We start from the raw sequence: 24,154 nt of genomic DNA on the forward strand, positions 1-24,154 counted from the left end.
CCTCTTTGCTCATGACCGACATTGGTTAAGCAACGCCTCGATTTCAAAATTCTCATCCTTGTTTAAAAATCCCTCCATGGCCTCATCCCTCCCTATCTCTAATCTCTTTCAGCCTCACAACACCATTCCTCAAAATCTGCCCTCTTGAGCATTCCTGATTAGAACTGTTCAACCATCGGCGGACGTGCCTTCAGCTGCCTGGGCCCTAAGCTCTGGAACTCCCTCCCTAAACCTCTCCATCTCTGGATATTTCTTATCTCCTTTAAGACTCTCCATAAAACCTCCCTCTTTGACCAAGCTTTTAGTCATCTGCTGTAATTTGTTGTTATGTGGCTCAGTGCCAAATTAATTTTTGTCTTATATCACAATTGTGAAGCACCTTGAGACATTTTACTACATTAAAAGCACTATATAAATAAAAGTTGTTGTTGTTGATAGCAATGGGAGCTCGTACAACCGGAGCTCCAATTATTATCAATGCAAATACTAGATGTTCATTGATGGTCCAGGCCCACATGATCCCAGGATACAAATACATACCTGGAAGAAATGTTCCTGTACGCTGCACTGCGAAACTAGGACTCCGACCACAATCCTATGTTCCTCCAGGACCACCAGGTAATTTTGTTAAAAAAATTCCTGTCGGGGGCGTTCACCCGAAGGAAGCCTCCAACCATAATTTACGCCCCAAAGAATGTGTTTAATTTCTCTGCCATTTCTTTATTCCCCAATATAATTTCTTCTGCCTCAGCCTGTAGGGGACCCACATTTACTTTTGTTAATCTTTTCCTTTTAAACATACGTATAGAAGCTTTTACAGTCTGTTTTTATGTCTGTCGCTAGTTTACTCTTATATTCTATTTTCCCTTTCTTTATCAGTTTCTTGGTCCTCCTTTGCTGAATTCTAAAATGCTCCCAATCCCCAGGCTTACTGCTCTTTTGGCAACATTATAACCCTGTTCCTTTGATCTAAAACTATCTTTAACTTCTCTCGTTAGCCACGATTGACCACCTTTCCTGTGGGGTTTGTGTGCCTCAAAGAAATGAATGTTTGTTGTAAATTATGTATTAATTCTTTAATGCGCACCATTGCTTATCTACCTTCATGCCTTTTAATGTAGTTTCCCAATCTACCTTAACCAACTCGCCCCTCATACCTAAAAAGATTGTTTGCTTAAATTTAAGATCCCAGTTTTGGATTTAACGAAATTACTTTCAAACTTAATGTAACATTCCATCATATTATGGTCATTCTTCCGTTGCCAGCACGTCCCATGTACAAATAAACAAAATAAACAAGACTCACTGTTAAAAGTTGTTGCTGTTAATAATCACAAATCACTTTTTACAAATCACTCCAGGGCCTCGCCCCTCCCGATCTCTGGAATCTGTTGCAGCCCACAAGATGTCTGCACTCCTCAAATTCTGCCCTTCTGACCATCCCTGATTATAATCGCTCCACCATCGGTGTCCGACCCTTCAGCTGCCTGGGCCCCGAGCTCGGGAACTCCCTCCCTAAACCTCTCCGCCTCTTTCCTACTTTCAGACCCTCCTTAAAACCTACCTCTTTGACCCAGCTTTTGGTCATCTGCCGCAATTTCTGCTTCTGTGGCTCGGTGACAAATGTATGTGTTGTGTCCTGTAACACTGCTGTGAAGCGCCTTGGGACGTTTAAGACGCTCTATAAAGAAAAATTATTAATAATACTGTCGGAGTGAGGGATTGACTGAGCTGCGAGTCCGGCACAGGCGCACTGCGAGCAGTCCCGCCCCTCAGCACCGACGCAATTTGTGATGTCACAGGCGATGTGGGCGGGGCTATGACGTTTCCTGGTAACGGTTGAACGGCCGGAATTTTTGAAATCAGGAGCCACGTGACCCACGAGCTGCCCAGCGCTCCTTCATCACAGTGGGCGGGGCTCTGCGGTGCTGCCGGCTCCTATTAGTGAGTGGTTGGCAATCCGTTTCGTGCAGCCAATAGACGGCCGGGAATTCGCAGAAGGTCATTAATTTATGCAGGAAGTCGCCCTGTCGCCGCAGTGCGCATGCTCGGTGCAGTCCTCCCCACCCCCAGTCCCCGGATGCCGCGCAGTTTGCTGGAACCAGCAGTTGGACAATGTAGGGAACCGGACTGATGGTGGGCGGCTGGGGCCGGGGAGCGTGCGGTGAATCTATGAGGGACAACACCGAACTGAACACACAGCCCCGGAGCTCAGGGTTTGGGGACATGCGGGAGATAGACTGAAACTTCCAGTGAGCTCAGACAGTGTGTAACCCGGGGGCCCAGTGAGCTCAGACAGTGTGTAACCCGGGGGCCCAGTGAGATCAGACAGTGTGTAACCCTGGGGCCCAGTGAGCTCAGACAGTGTGTAACCCGGGGGCCCAGTGAGATCAGACAGTGTGTAACCCGGGGGCCCAGTGAGATCAGACAGTGTGTAACCCGGGGGCCCAGTGAGATCAGACAGTGTGTAACCCGGGGGCCCAGTGAGATCAGACAGTGTGTAACCCGGGGAAAATTCTGGTGATTTTCTGTAAGTCCAGATGGGCGGGACAGGAATCTTGAGGAATAGGATAAAATCAAACAGAAATACTGGACATATACTTTTCTGAAACATTGGAAAAACACTTTATACTACATTCCACTTCACAACATTAATATTCTTCTAATTTTCTGCCCTGCCATAATTAGATCTCCCGGTGAATGGCGGAGTGATTGAGAAAGTTCCACAGCTGGAAGGAAACAGGGATTGTGGACTGAGGAACAACAGCAGGTGAACCAGCACAGGATTGTGAGATCACCAACCAGGGAGCCCCTTCCGATTGAAAGTGCTTCAATAGATCGACTGGGGAGAAAGGTAAGAGAAATGCCATTTACTCATATACACACCGGTCCTGTAGACAGTACACACAGGTTACAAGGTTGTGAATGTTTAAAAATGTATGGAGACATTGAAGTTGAGAACGTGGGAATTGTATAGGGACAGTATAAGCTAACAAACAATTCATGGAGGAATAGCCATGACATCTCAGACTCGAGACTGCGAAATGTTACAACACTAACACATATTGAAACAAAACCCACAGCTTGCAGAAAAACCTCAAGGTCTTATTAAATCATGTTATTAACCCCTGAAACATTGACAGAAGGTCTTTGTTTAAAATCGGACCATGCTTGGGTCGGCTTATGAGTGGACAAAGGGAAGGAGGGATCAAAAAAGATGGGCTGAGCTGGGATGTCACTCTAGCCCTATCTTGTTATCTTTTGCCGAAAATGTATAACCATCGTGCCTTGACAATGTAACGTCACTTATCCGTAGGGAGTGTGTACGCTCGATCGAGAATGTATATCCTCTGTCTGATAAGTCTTGCCGGCCGGTAAAATAAAGACTGCTTTGTTCAAAGCACAAGAGCTATTCGACTCAGTAATTTTACTGAACCAGATTGAGAGAAAAGAATCTACATTTACATTTGGTGTCAGAAGTGGGATCTCAACGGATGACTGCCGAAAACTTGCGAATTAAGAGGCAGACTAGCCTTGGACGAGACGAGGGGAAAGTGGCCACTGGAGTGAGTATGATTTCAATACTGCTCCAGTTTCCCCCGGTTTCAAAAGTCTGAGGAAAGTTTAGCCACTTGCTGGTTCTCAGGTAGTGTCTGAACGAGATCCAGGACAATCTGGTGAATACCTTTCAAACTTAGAATAGGGATAGAGATAGGGAAATTGCGCGATGACGCAAACCAAGCGGCGATTTGGAAAGATAGGTTATAGTTAGAGCTAGATAGGGATAGATGATCAATCATGGATCCAAAAATTAATAGGAAAGAAAAGAGACTCTTGTGAACGTCTGTTTAAATGAGAAATGCTTCTGTGATTTTTACTGTGTAAAAAAAAAAAGCCGGGGAGTTGCGGTTTGTTTTATCTCAAACAGAATGAAAGTTTGTTTTAACCCTTCGTAGTGTTGTCCTGTATGTGGGAAGTTTAAGAGTGTGAACCTTATTGCATTACGTATATTCGGATGATAAGTTACGGAGCCAGGAAATGCACAAAGGATAGGTTTGTTAAAAAAAAAGAAAAAATTACATGGTCCCGGTGGTTTAAAAAAAAAGGATTTAACATGCTCACTTACTTGTCGAAAGAAAACATTCAGAGAAGGCACAGCAAGACAACTGAGATGGATTCAAAACGATTTAAAAAAATATATTATATTAAATAACACGACCTTGAGGCTGGAACAATTGAGATAATGAAAAGCAGTTCACAGCCTACGTGCCAGACTTCTCTCTAGTTATGGAAAAGAAAAAAAAGTAACGTACTAAATAGGTGCTAAAAAAAAAATGTTCTGAGATTTTAAATTATGAGAAAAATTCCACTGCAGTCTAAAAGAAAATAAATCACTCCTGTCCAGTTGGCAGAAAAACTCCATTAGATTAGGGCTTTCATTGACTGATTGGATTTAAACTGCGCAGTGACGCGAAAGGATAGGGAAATTTGGAGACTAAAAGAAATTAAATAAGGCTCATAAGAAATCAAATTTAGAAAATTAGGCTCACAGGGAATTAAATAGAGGATAGGTGTTCAATTCAGGTATGACGTCGACCTTGTATATCACTTGGCCCGTCTAGGCACTGATTGAATTTAAATCACGCAGCAACTCGGAAGGTAGGGCCGACGCGAACGCGCAGCGACGCGAGACGTGCAGCGGCGCGAGCGTGCAGCCAAGTGGAGGGCTGACGCAGACGCGCAGCGACGCTAACGCGTGGTGACGCAGACGCGCAGCAGCGCTAACGTGTGGTGACGCGAGACGTGCAGCGGCGCGAGCGTGCGTCCGAGTGGAGGGCAGACGCGCAGCGGCGCTAACGCGTGGTGACGCGAGACGTGCGCCTGAGTGAACGTGGGCCGACGCGAACGCGCAGCAACGCGAACCACGAAATATCAAGTCAGTGCTGATTTTCTAAGTCCATTTATTGTAAGTTTGTTAAGTCTGTTTACTTTAAGTTGGAATCGCGCGGCGACGCGGCTTTGTGTTAGTTTAGTAAGTTTGTTAAGTCTGTTTCAAGTTGGAATCGCGGGGCGACGTGGCTTTGTGTTAGTTTAGTAAGTTTGTTAAGTCTGTTTCAAGTTGGAATCGCGCGGCGAGGCGAGCCGTGGGGCGACACGGCTTTGTGTTAGTTTAGTAAGTTTGTTAAGTCTGTTTCAAGTTGGAATCGCGTGGCGACGCGAGCCGTGGGGCGACACGGCTTTGTGTTAGTTTAGTAAGTTTGTTAAGTCTGTTTACTTCAAGTTTGAATTGCGTGACGACGCGAGCCGCGGGGCGACGTGGCTTTGTGTTAGTTTTAGTAAAGTCTGTTTGTTTTAAGTTTGTTTAAATCGCACGACTACGTGAACGCGTAACGACACGGTAATACGAGGGACAGCGTGAAAATGGGTGATCAGCTGGATAAAACAACGGATGTGGGTAGTCCGCTACAAAAGTTAGGTGAGGAATTCCCTGAAAGAGCTGAAGACTTTAGAAAATTATCAGGAGCCCTGAACAAATTATTAGGAGATGACCAGTGGTCTCTAGGTGGCACTAGAAGCGTAGAGGTAGTAAAAAAAAAAGCACAGGGATTGTAAAAAAAAATTTAAAAGATGCATCACTTCTGTCAAGTTGGCAAATAAATGCTATTAAATTAGGACTTTCATTGACAGAGGGAACACATGTTAAAACTGTAGACGTCTTAAAAAAGAATGTGCGCACGAGAAACTTACTAAGAGATCCTCTGGGACCTCTGAGAAAGGTATTGACCGACTACGTAGTAAAATGGCTGGCTTTGTGTTAACCGAGGCTGATGATGAAATTGATGAGTGGTCACTGACTCAGCGCCCAACGGCGCCTCCCGCACCCCCTGGCCCCTTGCTCCAGTCCTCTTCCCAACACCCTCCACCTTACACTCCGGCGAGAGGAGTTAAAAATAACCCCATACCACCAAAGCAACAAACCCAAACTGACTCCTCATCCTCTGATAGCGATTCGGATCCCCAGTTCACAAGCAATATAGCCGAAAGGACCAGATCTCACACTCGAAAGGGCAGAACTATATCTCACTCACAGACAGCCCCGTAAATCTTCTAGTCACTCTACCAGTCCAAGTTGTGAAAGACATAGCAAACACCCCCGCCGATCGAGACGCAGAACTGTCAAGCAGTCAGACAGCTCCGAAACATCCTCCGACCTAGGAATGATTTCCAAGATCCCAAAGTCCCAACACCAATTCCCTGTCAGACCAATGCCAAACCCTGATGCACAACAAGCTGCAGACCACCCACTATAGACAAATGGAAAGGGCAGTTAGATATTATTGGCAGGAAAAGAAAAGGAGGGGGGAGGTGCGCCCCCAACCCGGGTCAAGACTGAATACGTGACTAGAAAGGAAGAGCCATCTCGGGAGGAAGGATCAATAGAACCGCAGTGTTGCATACAGGATTGGATGGATAAGCAAGGATACGGTTATACTAAACAACCAAACGGCCCGAGCCCTGCTAATAAACCTCCCTATTGTCCCCGGCATGGTATGGGAAGAGGCCGGGACTGGGTAAGAGGAATTGACTGTTTTAATTGTGGGCAGGAAGGACATTGGAATAAAAATTGCCCCTACCGTCAGCATGGAAAAGGAAGAGGAGGGGGGCGAGGAGGATCTTACACTAACTTCTCCCAGAACAACCCCTTTGGTCAATTGTCCCCCGATTGACTACGCAGCTTGATTGTGCAGGGATCCTCCCCGGACGACAAACCAATGATATTGTTAAAAATTCTGAATGAGTGGCAACCCTTTTTGATAGATACGGGAGCCTTCATGTCTTCTGTACAATCAAAGCTTAAACACCCTGCCTCTACTGAAACACAGGAACTTTCAGGATTCCTGGGACAAATCTCGACATTCCCAGTGTCAGAACCGGTTAAAATGGGTTACCAGGAAGAATTGGTGGAACATCGAGTTGTTATCACAACAAATCTGGACTGTAACTTGATGGCTAGAGACCTCCTCTGCAAATTCCAGTTGCATTTGGAGTGTGGAGATGATGGGATTATTGTAAAACAGGAAACCCTTAAGCGGCAGTATTATACCACTAGAACCCCTCAGTGGTGGTCTCTGGACCTGCCGCAGTCACCCTATCACGTGACCCTAGCATACGATCCCAATGGAAAGAATCAGGACCTGCAGAACTTTTATCAGGATCACGAAGGGGAAGTGAAGGAAATTCTATTAAGGGCTAGAGTGACTGGACCGGAAGGGAAGGCAGATTTTGTGGAAATGGACAGCCCCCAACGGTGGCACCACATATTACTCGTGAAGTCTTACCTCCCCAACACGCTAAAGATTTGGGAGTTATGGTGCGCCAGGCTATAGACGAGGCTGACCCTACCAGCCGGGATGTGCAAATTCCACGGGGACCCCGAGAAGGTCTTAACGACTCTGCAGCATCATACTGGCTCTGACATACCTGACTATGTGGATCCTCATGTGTGGGCAGAGGACCCCTCCCAAGTGGGTTATCACAGGCAATACCGAGTATCCACCGAACTTTGGAGGCTAGCCGAGTCGAACCAATTTGCCAGTTTCCAGTCCCTAGCACGGCTAAACAAATGCAACAGTGTTTGGGGATGATCAATTACTGCAGATCCTGGATCCCTAATGTTGCCCTGATGACTAAGCACCTCACCCCGTATACAAATAAGTAAGGCAGCTTTGAAATAGAAACCGTAGACGTCCAAGCCTTTAAGGAACTAAAGACAGCCCTGCTGCAAGCTCCGGCTTTGGGCCGGCCCCTCTATGACCGGCCCTTTCAACTGTATTGTACAATTCTGAAAGACTGTGCTACCGTTGTCTTAACACATCTCACTCCGTAGCTGCCCTCCTGGGCCAACTGCAGACTCAACACCTTACCATGGCCAGGCAAAGCAGATATGAGATCTACTTACTAAACAATCCTAAGCTGACCTTTCGGCACTGTACTGCAATTAATCCGGCCTGTTTTCTTACTGAGCCACCCCAAGATGAGGAAGAACCCAGTCATGATTGTTTATCTTTAATTTAAGAGGCCACATCAGTCAGGGAAGATTTTGTTGATGTACCAATTGAAGATCCAGACTGTATTATGTATGTTGACGGAATTAATCCAGAAGGTACACGAATCTCAGGATACGCCATAGTAAACCAGGAGAATCAGGTCTTGGAATCTGCCGCTTTTGAAACTGCCTATACCGACTCTAGGTATGCCTTTGGGGTGGCCCATGATTTCGGACAATTATAGAAAAATAGGGGATTCCTAACCTCACAGGGGAATGAGATATCTCATAAACAGCTAGTATCTGATTTGTTGCAAGCCCTCATGTTCCCCAAACGCACTGCCATTGTCAAATGTACCGCCCACACTACCGGAAATTCTCTGGTTGATATAGGGAATCGTTGTGCTGACCAAGAGGCCAAACAGGCCTCTCGTGACCAACAGATGGTAGTGCCCAAAATTATGAGTCAGACTAAAAATCCTGCGAAGGATAAGTTAGCCTCGGAAAAAACCAATGCCAACCATCCAAGATGTTATAAAAGCACAGGAGGACGCTCCTGAAAAAGATAAACTGTTGTGGAAATATTATGCATGTACTTATGACAATGTTTCGAAACTCTGGACCACTCCCGCGGAACAGACTTGCATGTCTGACAAGTTGGCTCTATGGGTTATTGAATGTATGCATTTTGCTACTCATTGTGGAGCAAGGACCACGAGTGACACACTTTTGGCTACTTGGTGGCACCCTAGACTCCAGGCGCTCACCCAGAACATCAGTAGTCGTTGCCTGGTTTGCCAGCAACATAATCCAGGGAAGGGAGTCCCCTGTGATTGGGGTAAAACGCCCCTACCCGAAGGTCCCTTTGAGACATTTCAGTTGGACTACATTGAGTTGCAAAAAGTTCAGTGTTACAAATATGTGTTAGCAATAGTAGATGTGTTTAGCAGATGAATTGAAGCCTACCCTACCCTGGACAATAAGGCTCAAACTGTTGTTAAGGTGTTAATGAGGGAAATTGTTCCTAGATAAGGTATCTCAGCTCGACTGATGACCACCTATGTTCTTTCTCTGACTCAGGCTCTGCGACTAGTTCACAACCAGGTTCAAGATGCTCACCTCGACCTCCCAGTTTTACCCGAATTGTCCCTCGTGGCACCAGGGAAGTATGGATTCGGAAGGGATTAGAGCCACAATGGGAGGGGCCTTTTCAGGTGTTACTCACTACCCCCACTGCAGCCAAGGTTGAGGGGAAAAGTGCCTGGGTTCACCTGCACCACTACAAGCTCACCACCCCCTAACGAACCTATTTTGCTGGTTATTCTAATTCCTGTTCTATTTTGCTGGTTATTCTAATTCCTGTTTCTGTTCCAGACTTCCTCTTCTCCATAGCTGAACAAGGCTGTTGGCATCCTAATTGGAACGTGGACCAGTTTGAACTTTTACCCGTAGTGATAGACAGCCAGCTACACCGACGGTGACCTGAGAAAAGAGACGGGAAAACTGAACTCTTTTAATCAGCAAAATAATTGGACTATTTATCTGAATCCTGAGCCATAAGATGCCACAGTCTGTATAATAGTGTTGATATATGACAGTTTCGGCGCATGGGAGGGGAGACAGAGACGAGAGCTACATGTCTTATGTTTATGCGCAAAATGGGAACTTTTCTAGATGTTGGGTGTGTTCACATTCCCTATTACATTTTACTCCTAGAAGTGTTATCATGGAATGATAAAAGGGGGGAATGTGAATGTTTAAAAATGTATAGAGACATTGAAGTTGAGAACGTGGGAATTGTATAGGGACAGTATAAGCTAACAAACAATTCATGGAGGAATAGCCATGACATCTCAGACTCGAGACTGCGAAATGTTACAACACTAACACATATTGAAACAAAACCCACAGCTTGCAGAAAAACCTCAAGGTCTTATTAAATCATGTTATTAACCCCTGAAACATTGACAGAAGGTCTTTGTTTAAAATCGGACCATGCTTGGGTCGGCTTATGAGTGGACAAAGGGAAGGAGGGATCAAAAGAGATGGGCTGAGCTGGGATGTCACTCTAGCCCTATCTTGTTATCTTTTGCCGAAAATGTATAACCATCGTGCCTTGACAATGTAACGTCACTTATCCGTAGGGAGTGTGTACGCTCGATCGAGAATGTATATCCTCTGTCTGATAAGTCTTGCCGGCCGGTAAAATAAAGACTGCTTTGTTCAAAGCACAAGAGCTATTCGACTCAGTAATTTTACTGAACCAGATTGAGAGAAAAGAATCTACATTTACAGGAAATGAGACTGGGAGAGTCTGATCACCGAGCACAATTGTCCAGCATGAGGCCGTGCAATGGGATGTGAAGTGAGATCACTTTCTGTCTCTAAACACAGTCACAGTGAATCTTGTGTGTGTTTTAGAGTAAAGGGCTTTGATCTAAGAGGTGACTCCAGTTTGAGGCAGAGCCCAGCGGTGGGGCTGAACTCACACCGACACCATCAGATCTCAATGTTCAAATATTTCCCATCTGGTGAGAAAGCCAATGGAAAGATTGAACCGGAAGCATCAGAGTCAATTCATTGATCACGATGCACAAACCAATCTGAAATACCAGCACGGCTTAATATCGACAGAATCAATTATTCAATCATGAATATTTGGAATTAACAGAAAATATATTGATAAGTACTACTCTTGAAGCATTGATCACTCGAGATATGTAGTATTCGAATAAACAAACACAGATATGGAGAGTTGCAATTTATTGATTGGCGTCGTACTTGACCCTGAGATGAGCTTCCGAACCCATATTCCCTCAATCACCAAGTACGTTTACTTCCAGCTCCATAACATCACCGGTCTCTGCCCCTTCCTCAGCTCATCTGCTCAAACCCTCATCCATGTCTCTGTTACCACTACATTGGACTATTCCATGCTCTCCTCATCGGCTTCACACCTCGCAAGCTTAAGCTTATCAAAAACAATCCTTACTCAAGAACACAAATAGCAGCAGGTGTAGGCCATATGGCCCTCCCGTCTGCTCCACCATTCAGTAAGATCTCTATTTGATAGAGAATTTCAAAGATTCACAACTCTTAAGTGAAGAAATATCTCATCTCAGTCTTAAATGGCCAATCTCTTATCCTAATACTAGGACCCCTAGCTCTAGACTATCCAGCCTGTGTCAATTCTATGTTTCAATGATATCACCTTCCATTCTTCGAAACTCCAGAGAATATAGGCCTATTCGAATCAATCTGTCCTCAGCCCCCTCATCCCAACTTGTACTAATTTCCATTCACCCATCACCCCTGTGCTCACTGAACGACATTGGCTCCTGCTCCATCGATTTCAAAATGCTCATTCTTGTTTTGAAATCCGTCCAGGACCTTGCCCCTCCCAATTGCTGTAACCTCCTCTAGCCCTACAACCCTCAGAGATCTTTGCATTCCTCCAACTCTGGCCTCTTGAGCAGCCCCAATTTTCATCCCTCCAATATTGGTGGCCATACCTTCAGCTGCTGAGACCATAAGCTCTGGAATTCCCTCCTTAAACTTCTCCAGCTTCAAAATGCTCCTTAATACCTACCCTTTTGAACAAGCTTTTAATCCTGTGCTAATATTTCGTTACGTGACTGGGTGTCAAATTCTGTTTGCTAACAGTCCTGTGAAGTGCCTTGGGACATTTTACTATGTTTAAGATGTGATATAAATGCAATTTGTTGCTGGTAACTGAAGATATTTTAAATTGTAATATAACGAAACTACAGGCATGGGAAATTGCAATAGATTGATAACTGCAGAGGAAGAGGATTGTTTTGTATTGCTAACAGCGTGAATTATTTTAACGTGAGGTGGCCCTTGCACATTAGCTACCACACGGGCTTGGCAAAGCAAGGTCTTGGTCCAATGGCAAGGGGATCCAAGACGACTGGACACCAGGCTCTGCTTCATGATTCCTCTGGCACTGACTCTCACTGGGGTACAGTTTCCTCTGGCACTGACTCTCACTGGGGTACAGTTTCCTCTGGCACTGACTCTCACTGGGGTACAGTTTCCTCTGGCACTAACTCTCACTGGGGTACAGTTTCCTCTGGCACTGATTCTCACTGGAGTACAGTTTCCTCTGGCACTGACTCTCACTGGGGTACAGTTTCCTCTGGCACTGACTCTCACTGGGGTACAGTTTCCTCTGGCATTGACTCTCACTGGGGTACAGTTTCCTCTGGCACTGACTCTCACTGGGGTACAGTTTCCTCTGGCACTGACTCTCACTGGGGTACAGTTTCCTCTGGCACTAACTCTCACTGGGGTACAGTTTCCTCTGGCACTGATTCTCACTGGAGTACAGTTTCCTCTGGCACTGACTCTCACTGGGGTACAGTTTCCTCTGGCACTGACTCTCACTGGGGTACAGTTTCCTCTGGCATTGACTCTCACTGGGGTACAGTTTCCTCTGGCACTGACTCGCACTGGGGTACAGTTTCCTCTGGCACTGACTCTCACTGGGGTACAGTTTCCTCTGGCACTGACTCACTGGGGTACAGTTTCCTCTGGCACTGATTCTCACTGGAATACAGTTTCCTCTGGCACTGACTCTCAATGGGATACAGTTTCCTCTGGCACTGACTCTCACTGGGATACAGTTTCCTCTGGCACTGACTCTCACTGGGATACAGTTTCCTCTGGCACTGACTCTCACTGGGATGCAGTTTCCGCTGACACAGATTACTGTGTATCTAATTCGTGCTGTCACTGCCCTGGGAGTGCTTGATGGGACAGTATAAAAGGAGCTTCGATCTTTACTGAACCCGTGTTGTACCTGTCCTGTGATTGTTTGTTGGGACAGTATAGAGGGAGCTTTGCTCTATCTAACCCGTGCTTTGCCTGCCCTGTGAGCTTTGATGGATCGCTGTAGGGGAAGCTTTTCTCTGAATCTAACCTGTATTCTACCTGCCCGAGTTGTATCTGATGGGACAGTGTAGAGAGAGGTTTACTCTGTATCTCATCATAATCATTGGCAGGCCCTTGAAACATAGAAAATAGGTGCAGGAGTAGGCCATTCGGCCCTTCGAGCCTGCACCACCATTCAATATGATCATGGCTGATCATGCAACTTCAGTACCCCATTCCTGCTTTCTCTCCATACCCCTTGATCTCTTTAGCCATAAGAGTCACATCTAACTCCCCTTTGAATATATCTAACGAACTGGCTTCAACAACTTTTTGTGGTGGAGAATTCCACAGGTTCACAATTCACTGAGTGAAGAAGTTCCTCCTCATCTCGGTCCTAAATGGCTTATCCTTCGACTGTGACCCCTGGTTCTGGACTTCTCCAACATCGGGAACATTCTTCTTGCATCTAATCTGTCCAATCCTATTAGAATGTTATATTTTTCTGTGAGATCCCCTCTCATTCTTCTAAATTCCAGTGAATATAAGCCTAGTCGATCCCGTCTTTCTTCATATGTCAGTCCTGCCATCCCGGGAATCAGTCTGGTGAACCTTCACTGCACTCCCTCAAGAGCAAGAATGTCCTTCCTCAGATTAGGATACCAAAACTGTACACAATATTCAAGGTGTTGCCTCACCAAGGCCCTGTACAACTGCAATAAGGCCTCCCTGCTTCTATACTCAAATCTTCTCGCTATGAAGGCCAACATGCCATTTACCTTCTTCACCGCCTGCTGTGCTTGTATGCCACCTTTCAATGACTGATGTACCATGACACCCAGGTCTCGTTGCACCTTCCCTTTTCCTAATCTGTTACCATTCAGATAATATTCTGCCTTCCTGTTTTTGCCACCAAAGTGGATAACCTCACATTTGTCTACATTATACTGCAATCTGCCATGCATTTGCCCACTCACCTAACCTGTCCAAGTCACCCTGCAGCCTCTTAGCGTCCTCCTCACAGCTCACACTGCCACCCAGCTTAGTGTCATCTGCAAACGAGGATGACTTGCTTCCACGCCAAAAAAGGATGAGTTCACAGGTGTTTCAATGAAGGACCTAATATTCCAGGTCCTGAACTACATCCTGAAGGGTGGAAGATGCCTGTGCGTGGCTTTTTTTAACGTATGGTGGCCGTTGCACGCCAGCCACCACATGGGAAACTCAGTATCTAATCTGCTGTGCCTGTCCTGGCATTGTTTGATGGGATAATATAGAGGGAGTTTTACTCTGTATTTAACCCAAGCTGTACCTGCCCTGGGAGTGTCTGATAGGACAGTGTAGATGGAGGTTTACTCTGTATCTAACCTGTACTGTAACTGCCTTGGGAGTGTTTGACGGGACAGTATAAATTGGGCTTTATGCTGTATCTAATGTGTACTGTACCCGCCTTGGAAGTATTTGATGGGACAGTGTAGAGGGAACTTTACGCTGTATCCAATCTGTGCTATACCAGTCCTGTGAGTGTTTGATGGGACAGTGTAGAGTGAGCTTTACTCTGTATCTAACCCGTGCTGTACCTGCCCTGCGAGTGTTTGAATAGACAGTGTAGAGGGAGCTTTGCTGTATATCTAACCAGTACTGTACCTGCTCTGGGAGTGTTTTTGGGACAGTGAAGAGGGAGCTTTACTCTGCACCTAACCCATGCTGTACCTGCACTGGGAGTGTTTGATGGGATAATGTAGAGAGAGGTTTACTGTGTATCTAACCTGTGCTAACCTAGCAAGTTGTGAGGAGGACGCAAAGAATCTACAAATGAATATAGATAGGCTAAGTGAGTGGGCAAAGCTTTGGCAGATGGAGTATAATGTGGGAAAATGTGAGGGTATCCATGTTAGTAGGAGTAATAAAAAAGCAAATTATTATTTAAATTTTGAGAGATTACAAAATGCGGTGGTACAGAGGGATCTGGGGGTCCTTGTACATGAAACACAAACATTTAGCATGCAGTTACTGCAATTAATTAGGAAGGCAAATGGAATGTTGGTCTTTATTGCAAGGGGGATGGAGTATAAAAGTAGGGAAGTCCTGCTGCAACTGTACATGGCGTTGGTAAGACCACAACTGGAGTACTGCGTACAGTTTTGGTCTCCTTATTTCAGGAAGGATATACTTGCACTGGAGGCAGTTCAGAGAAGGTTCACGAGGTTGATTGCTGAGATGAAGGGGTTGTCATTATGAGAAAGGTTGAGCAGGTTGGGACTGTACTCATTGGAGTTTAGAAAACGTAGAGGTGATCTTATTGAAACGTATAAGATTGTGAGGGGGCTTGATAGGGTGGATACAGAGAGGATGTTTCCCCACGTGGGGGAATCTAACACTAGGGGGCATAGTTTCAGAATAAGGGGTCGGTCATTTAAAAGGGAAATGAGGAGGGATTTCTTCTCTGAGGGTTGTGAATCTTTGGAATTCGTTACCTTAGAGAGCTGTGGGGGCTGGGTCATTGAATGTATTTAACATGGGGATAGACAGATTTTTGAAAGATAAGGATTATGGGGAGTGGGCGGGGAAGTGGAGTTAAGGCCTGGATTTGATCAGCCATGATCTTATTGAATGGCGGAGCAGGCTCGAGGGGCCAAATGGCCTACTCTGCTCCTATTTCTTATGTTCCATACCTGCCCTTGGAGTATTTGATGGGATAGTGTAGAGGGAGACTTACTCTGTATCTAACCCATGCTGTACCTGCCCTGGGAATGTTTAATTGGACAATGTACAGAGAGCTTTATGCTGTATCTAATCAGTGCTGTACCTGCCCTGGTAGTGTCTGATGGGACAGTGTAAAGAGAACTTTACTCTCTGCATAACCCGTGCTGTACCTGCCTTGTAAGTGATTGATGGGACACTGCAGAGGGAGCTTTGCTCTGTATCTAACCCATGCTCTACCTACCCTGTGAGCTTTGATGGGTTGGTGTAGGGGGAGCTTTCCTCTGTGTCTAACTCGTACTCTACCTGCCCTAGTTGTGTTTGATGGGACAGTGTAGAGGGAGCTTTAGGCTGTATATAATCCGTGCTGTACCTATCCTGGGAGTGTTTGTTGGGACAGTGTAGAATGAGGTTTACTCTGTATCTAACCCGTGCTTTATCTGCCCTGTGAGTGTTTGATGGGACATTGTAGAGGGAGATTTACTCTGTATCCAACCAGTACTGTACCTGCCCTTGGGAGTGTCTGACGGGACAATATAGAGGGAGGTTTATTCTATTTAATCCGTGCTGTACCTGCCCTGCAAATTTTTGGTGGGACAGTGTAGACGAAGCCTTACTCTGTTTCTGACCTGTGCTGTACCTGCTCTGGGAGTGTTTGATGGGACAGTGTAGAGGGAACTATACTCTGTATCTGACCCATGCTATACATGCCCTGCGAGTGTTTGATGGGACAGTGTAGATAGAGGTTTATTCTGTATCTAACACAGGCTATACCTGCCTGGCATTGTTTGATGGGACAGTGTAGAGGGAGCTTTAATCGGTACCTAACCCGTGCTGTAGCTGCCCTGAGAGTATTTGATGTGACAGTGTAGAGGCAACTTTACAATGTATCTAATCCATGCTGTACCTGTCCTGGGCGTGTTTGATGGGCTAATGTAGACAGAGATTTGCCGTGTACTGAACCTGTGCTAACCTAGGAAGTTGTGAGAAGGACACAAAGAATCTACAAAGGGATATAGATGGGCTAAGTGAGTGGGCAAAAAATTGGCAGATGGAGTATAATGTGGGAAAATGTGAGGTTATCCACTTTGGTAGGAAAAATAAAAAAGCAAATTATTATTTAAATGGGGAGAGATTACAAAATGCGGTGGTACAGAGGGATCTGGGGGTCCTTGTACATTAAACACAAAAAGTTAGCATGCAGGTACAGCAAGTAATTAGGAACGCAAATGGAATGTTGTCCTTTAATGCAAGGGGGATGGAGTATAAAAGTAAGAAAGTCCTTCTACAACTGTACAGGTCGTTGGTAAGACCACACCTGGAGAACTGCGTGCAGTTTTGGTCTCTGTATTTAAGGAGGGGTATACTTGCACTGGAGGCAGTTCAGAGAGGTTCACGAGGGGTTGATTACTGAGATGAAGGGATTGTCATATGAAGGAAGGTAAAGCAGGTTGGGCCTATACACATTGGAGTTTAGAAGACTTAGAGGTGATCTAATTGAAATGTATAAAATTTTAAGGGGGCTTGACATTGTAGATGCAGAGAGGATGTTTCCCCTCTTGGGGGAATGTAGAACTAGGGGGCATAGTTTCAGAATAAGAGGTCACCTGTTTAAAACTGAAATGAGGAGGAATTTCTTATCTGAGTGTCATGAATTTTTGGAATTCTCTACCTCAGAGAGCTGTGGAGGCTGGGTCATTGAATGTACTTAAGGCGGGGATAGAGACATTTTTGAATGATAAGAGAGTCAAGGGTTATGGAGAGCGGGAGGGGAAGTGGAGTTGAGGCCAGGATCAGATCAGCCATGAGCTTATTGAATGGCGGAGCAGGCTCGAGGGGCCAAATGGCCTACTCCTGCTCCTATTTCTTATGTTCTGTATCCATCCTTTGAGGTTTTGATGGGACAGTGGAGAGAGAGATTTGCTCTGTATCTAATCTGTGCTGTACCTGCCCTGGGAGTGTTTGATGGGAGTGTCGAGGGAGCTTGACTCTCTGCCTAACCCATTGCTGTACCTGCCTTGTGAGTGTTTGATGGGACAGTGTAGTGGGAGCTTTCCGCTATATCTAATCCGCACTGTACCTGCCCTAGGAATGTTTGATGAGGCAGTTTAGAGGGAGATTTGTTCTACATCTAACCCGTGCTGTACCTGCCCTGCCATTGTTTGATAGGGAAGTATAGAGGAAGCTTTACCCTCTGCCTAACCCATGCTTTACCTGCTCTTGGAATGTTTGTTGGCCGGTGTAGAGGGATTTTTACTTTGCATCTAACCTGTGCTGTGCCAGCCCTGGGAGTATTTGATAGGACAGTGTAGAGGGATTTTTACTTTGCATCTAACCTGTGCTGTGCTGGCCCTGGGAGTATTTGATAGGACAGTGTAGAGGGAGCTTTACTGTGTATTAAGACCTGAGGTTGCAAGCCATCAGGTCCAAGGGACTTTTCCACCTTTCGTCCCATTATTTTACTGAGCACTTTTTCTTTAGTGATTGCTTTAAGTTTCCCCCTCGTTATAGCCCCTTGATTATCTATTATTGGGGTATTTTTAGTGTCTTCTACCGTGAAGACTGATACAAAATATTTGTTCAAAGTCTCTGCCATTTCCGTGTTCCCCATTATTAATTCACCAGTCTCATCCTCTAAGGACCAACATTTACTTTAGCTACCCTATCCTTTTTACATACCTGTAGAAGCTCTTTTTATATTGCTTGCTAGTTTACTCTCATAATCTATCTTCCCTTTCTTTATTATTTCTTAAGTCATCATTTGCTGTTTTTAAAAACATTTGCCAATGCTCTGGCCTCCCACTAACCTTGGCCACTTTGTATGCCATTGTTTTCAATTTGATCCCATCCTTTACTTCCTTCATTAACCGCGGATAGTTCCCTCGTCGCTTAAAGTCTTTCCTTCTCACCAAAATATATTTGCTTGTGGCTCGGGTCGTAATCCAGAGATTATTGCCTTTGTGGTTCTGCTTTTTAATTTAGACCCTAACTGCTCAAAATCCTCAGCAGAACTCCTTTCTTGTTCTGCCTATGTCATTGGTACCTACGTGGACCACGACAACTGGATCTTCCCCCTCCTACTCATATCCCTTTCCAGCCCAGAGGAGATGTCCTTAACCTTGGCACTTCGCAGGCATCACAGCCTTCAGGACTCACGCACTCAGCTGCAGAGAACAGTATCTATCTCTGAAACTATACTGTTCCTAACACTGCAACATTTCTTTTTACTCCCCCCACTTGAATGTCCTCCTGTACCACGGCGCTGTGGTCAGTTTGCTCATCCTCCCTGCAGTCCCTGCCCTCATCCAAACAGGGAGCAAAAATCTCGTACCTGTTGGACAATTGCAAGGACTGAGGCTCCTCCATCACTATCTCCTGGGTCCCCACAGCTGCCTCGCTCGTTGTCACACCATCCTGTCCCCAACCACGGACCAAATTTGAATTGATGAATCTAAGGGGTGTGATGCCTCCTGGAACACAAGGTCCAGGTAACTCTGCCCCTCCCTGATGTGTCGCAGTGTCTGCAACTCGGACTCCAGCTCATCAACGTGGAGCCGAAGTTCCTCGAGCAGCCAACACTTGCTGCAGATGTGGTCGCGTTGGACCTCAATGGGGTCAACCAGCTCCCACATGCAGCAGCAGTAACACATCGCCTGCCCTGCCATCTCGAATGTATTCAATTAATTACGTTTTTACATTTTGAAAGTTTATATTTTTAATCCCAGCTCGTAATTTAAACCAATGCCCAAGAAAAGAGAGGAAAACTGACCAACCAATCACTTGCCTGCTTTTCTGTGATGTCACACTTTGAATCTTTTTACTTCTTATCCTCCCAGGTCACTTGGTGATGTTTCGGCTGTCTGCTCGGCTGACTCATGCCCTTTGTAGGTTATCGCTGCTCCCGCTCTCGTGCCCTTTCTGAAGGGATGGGCGCAAGTAGGGTTTTCCCCTCATATTGGTTCTCTCAGCACCTGCTGCAGGCCCAGTCTCGTAGCTATGTCCTTCAGCACTCGGCCAGCTCGGTCAGTAGTGGTGCTACCGAGCCAGTCTTGATGGACATTGAAGTCCCCCACCCAGAGTACATTTGGTGCACCTTGCTACTCTCAGTGCTTCTTCTGAGTGATGTTCAACATGGAGGAGCACTAATTCATCAGCTGAGGGAGGGCAGTAGGTAGTCATCAGCAGGAGGTTTCCTTATCCATGCTTGACCTGAAGCCTCGAGACTTCATGGGGTCCGGAGTCGGTGTTGAGGACTCCCAGGGCCACACCCTCCCGACTGTATACTACTGTATCGCCACCGGTGGGACAGGACATACCCAGGGATGGTGATGGAGGAGTCTGGGACATTGGCTGAAAGGTATGATTCTATGAGTATGACTATGTCAGGCTGTTGCTTGACTAGTCTGGGACATCTCTTCCAATTTTGGCACAAGTCCCCAGATGTTGGTGAGAAAGACTGGGCTGGGTGGGCCGTTGTCGGGTCCGTAGCTGGTGCGGAGGTCGATGCCGGGTGGTCCGTCCGGTTTTATTCTTATTATTGTTTTTCGTAGCGGTGGATCAATTGATGAATCAATATGATCTTATTGAATGGTGGAGCAGGCTCGAGGGGCCAAATGGCCTACTCCTGCTTCTAATTCTTATGTGCTTATTCCCTAGCCCAGATCCTGTCTCTATATTAAGAGCAATGGTCCCCACACTGACCCTGGGGGACACCACTGTTTACATCCCTCCAGTCTGAAGAACATCCATTAACCACTACTCTCTGTTTTCTGCCCTTTACCCAACTTCCTCTCCACACTGCCCCACTCCCTTTAATACCATGAGCCTTAATTTGATCAACAAGCCTCCTGTCCAGCACTTAATCAAACACCTTTTGACAATCCATCCACTGCATTCACTACATCCATTGCATTTCCTTTCTCACTGCACTGTGTTATTTCCTGCAATAATCCCTGCTGTCTGTCCTGAATGAATCCATTTCACTACCAAATGTTGAGACGTTTACTTCTGTAACCAGAATCTACCCGTGCAGGGGTAAAGCGCTCTATCAATGACACCAGGAGCCCAGACACGGGACCGGGCTGTGCTCTGAGCAGGCGCAGTGCCAGTGGTGGAGGTGGTCTGAGGCGGAAGAGACATTCCGCGAGTCAGTCGGAGCTTGTGGGCTCAGCGGAGGAATTAGACCCCTGGGTGGGCAGCTTCATAAACACCTGGTGTAGGCCTCAGGCCCCGAATATGAACCGGCAGGACACATGTTTGACCCGCAGTGATGGACCCGACTGCTCGGGGTAACTAACCGAATTCTTAGACACGATCAGCGTGCCTGCGCGGCCATCTTGGTACAGGAGCAGAGGGTGGGCGGGGCTTTAGGGTCCCAGTGATCTGGAGAGACAATCATTTCCTCATTTATTCTCAGTCTGCACAGTCAGGATGTAGAACTGAACCCAACCAGAGAAGAGGGAGTGAGAAAACTGCAGATGGAAGAAAGAAATGATGGAGGTGGTGCGATGAGTTTGGATTTCAGCACAGGGTGGAGGGAGAGTGTGTGGGATGGGAATTTACAGCTTTGGAGAACAAGAGAGGAAAGAATGTTCCATAAAAAGTAGGATTGTCTGCCCTCAATTTCTATCCTGCACTTCCAGTGCTGACTTTTGTAAACACCTTTTACAGGATATTAGAAAAGGAGGATTTACAGACGGGAAACTAGAACCAATCATATCAAGATCTGACAGAGTCACTCGATTCACTTGAATATCATCAGCCTTTGAATGTGAAAGGAGAAACATTTGTCTGTTCTGTCTGTGGGAAAATATTTCAAACATCAGTGTGACTGGAAAAGCACCGAGACACACACACCCGAGTGAGAGTGTTCTAGTGCACTGACTGTGGAAAGAGCTTCGACCAGTTACACAGCCTGAAAAAACATCACACCATTCACAGCGGGGAGAAACCGTACACATGTTCTGTGTGTGGACGAGGCTTCAACTGATCGTCCAAACTGGAGAGACACAAGGACACCCGCACCATGGAGAAACCGTGGGAATGTGGGGACTGTGGGAAGGGATTCAATTGCCCCTCTGCGCTGGAAATTCATCGACGCAGTCACACCAGGGAGAGGCCATTCACCTGCCCCGGGTGTGGGAAAGGATTCACTCGTACATCCAACCTCACTGAACACCAGCGAGTTCACACTGGGGAGAGGCCGTTCACCTGCTCCGTGTGTGAGAAAGGATTCACTTGTTCATCCAGCCTGGTGAGACACCAGCGTGTTCACACTGGGGAGAGGCCGTTTACTTGTCCCGTATGTGGGAAGAAATTCACTGCATCTTCACACCTCATTAAACACAAGCGAGTTCACACTGGGGAGAGACCGTCCGTCTGTCTCGTATGTGGGAAACGGTTTGCTAAATCATCTCATCATCTGAGTCACCAGCGAGCTCACACAGGAGAGAGGCCGTTCATCTGCTCTGTGTGTGGAAAGGGATTCACTAATTCATTCGAGCTTCATGCTCACCAGCGTATTCATACCGGGGAGAGACCTTTTACCTGTTCTGTGTGTGGGAAGGCATTCACTCGTTCATCCCACTTCACTGAACACCAACTTGTTCACACCAGTAAGAGACCGTTTAAATGTTCTGAATGTGAAAGGAGCTATAAAAGCAGAAATGATCTGATGAAACACCAACGCACTCACACTGGGGAGAGACCGTTCATCTGCTCCGAGTGTGGGAAGGGCTTCACTCTTTCATCCAACCTGCTGACACACCAACGCATTCACACTGGGGAGAGGCCATTCATCTGCTCCAAGTGTGGGAAGGGCTTCACTCGTTTATCCAACCTTCAGTTACACCAGCGAGTTCACAAGTGACTGCAGGGGTTGGATTCTGCTTTTATTGTTGCCGTTAATCACATCCAGGACTGAACCCTGTTCACTTGGACAGTTGGAGTTTGTTGCTGCTGGTGTAATTAATCCCTATAACTGGGCTGGAGTTTAATTTTCTGGATATCATAGAATCATAGAATAGTTACAGCACAGAAGGAGGCCTTTCGGACCGTCGAGTCTGTGCCGGCTCTCTGCAAGTCCCACTCCCCACCCTTTCCCCTGCAAATGTTTTATTTCTGGTACTTATCCAATGCCCTTTTTGAAAGCCACGATTGAATCTGCCTCCACCAGCTTTTCAGGCCGTGCATTCCAGATCCTAACCACTCGCTGCTTAAAACAAAGTTTTTTCTCATGTCGCCTTTGGTTCTTTTGCCAATCACCTTGAATCTGTGTCCTCTGGTTCTCGACCCTTCCGCCAATGGGAATATTTTCTCTCTACTCTGTCTAGACCCCTCATGATTTTCGAGCACCTCTATCAAATCTCCTCTCAACCTTCTCTGTTCTAAGAAGAACAACCCCAGCTTCACCAGTCTATCCATGTAACTGAAATCCCTCATCCCTGGAATCATTCTTGTAAATCTTTTCTGCACCCTCTGTCAAACAACGATCAAATAAATCAGCTTTGTTTCCAACAGACAGTGAGTCGATTCCTTGATTTCTCCAAGAGGAGACTAATTGATGTCCTGTTATCGACTGTTCCTTTTCTCCTTTGTATTTATAAAGTGCCTTTCACGGCCTCTGTTTTAGTGATGTTGGTTGAGGGATAAATGTTAGCCAGGACACCAGAGAGATTTCTTCAAAATAACGTCATGGAATCTTTTATGCCCACTTGAGAGGTCAGATGGTTCTGATTCTCAGAAGATCAAGATGTAGAATCAGTTTGGGTGGAGATAAGAAGTAATAAGAGAAAGAAGTCACTGGTGGGAGTAGCCTATCAGGACAGCATATAAATCAAGAAATAATGGAGGCTTATAAGAAAGGTACTGCAATAAGCATAGACGATTTAAATCTTTATATTGATAGGATATATCAATATAAAGATTAGGTAGCCTTGAGGAAGAGTTCATAGAGTGTATTTGGGATGTTTTCTTAGAACAATGCGCTGTGGAACCAACCAGGGAGCAGACTATTTTAGAATTGGTAATGTGTAATGCGACTGGGATTAATTCATGATCTCATAGTAAAGGATCCTCTTGGGAAGAGTGATCATAGTATGGTAGAATTCCAAATTCGGTTTGAGGGTGAGAAACTTGGGTCTCAAAATAGTGCCCTGAAAAATAAAGGCAATTACAAAGGAAGGGTAAGACAGTAGATAAGGAGTGGCAGACATTTAAGGAGCTATTTCATAACTCAGCAAAGATAGATTCCAATGAGAAAGAAAGACTCTAAGAAGGATGAACCATCCATGGCTAACTAAGAAGTAAAGGGTGGTATCAAATTGAAAACAAAGGCATACAATGTTGCGAAGATTAATGAAAGGCCAGAAGATTGGGAACTTTTTAGAAAATAGCAAAGGACAACGAAAACAAAAGTGAATAGATTGAGAGTAAACTAGCAAGAAATATAAAAACAGACAGTAAGAGCTTCTACAGGTATATAAAAAGGAAGAGAGTAGCTAAGTTGGTCCC

The 24,154-nt window shown here is 45.8% G+C and overlaps 1 protein-coding gene and 1 long non-coding RNA gene across 2 annotated transcripts; both read left to right on the forward strand.

Annotated features, from left to right (window-relative positions):
- Nucleotides 1–2,442: 2,442 nt before the first annotated feature.
- Nucleotides 2,443–10,362, forward strand: LOC139273802 (uncharacterized). Its single transcript, XR_011595363.1, has 3 exons — nt 2,443–2,530; nt 2,689–2,854; nt 9,422–10,362. It is a non-coding gene; the product is annotated as an uncharacterized lncRNA (long non-coding RNA).
- Nucleotides 10,363–20,878: 10,516 nt separating this feature from the next.
- Nucleotides 20,879–22,442, forward strand: LOC139274169 (zinc finger protein 436-like; the record flags this gene model as incomplete). Its single annotated transcript, XM_070891207.1, has 2 exons — nt 20,879–20,931; nt 21,746–22,442. Coding segments are annotated over exons 1-2 (750 nt in total), but the record flags the coding sequence as incomplete, so codon positions are not given.
- Between the last annotated feature and the right edge of the window lie 1,712 nt (nt 22,443–24,154).

This window comes from Pristiophorus japonicus, chromosome 9 (assembly GCF_044704955.1).
Source record: "Pristiophorus japonicus isolate sPriJap1 chromosome 9, sPriJap1.hap1, whole genome shotgun sequence".
Classification (NCBI taxonomy): domain Eukaryota; kingdom Metazoa; phylum Chordata; class Chondrichthyes; family Pristiophoridae; genus Pristiophorus; species Pristiophorus japonicus.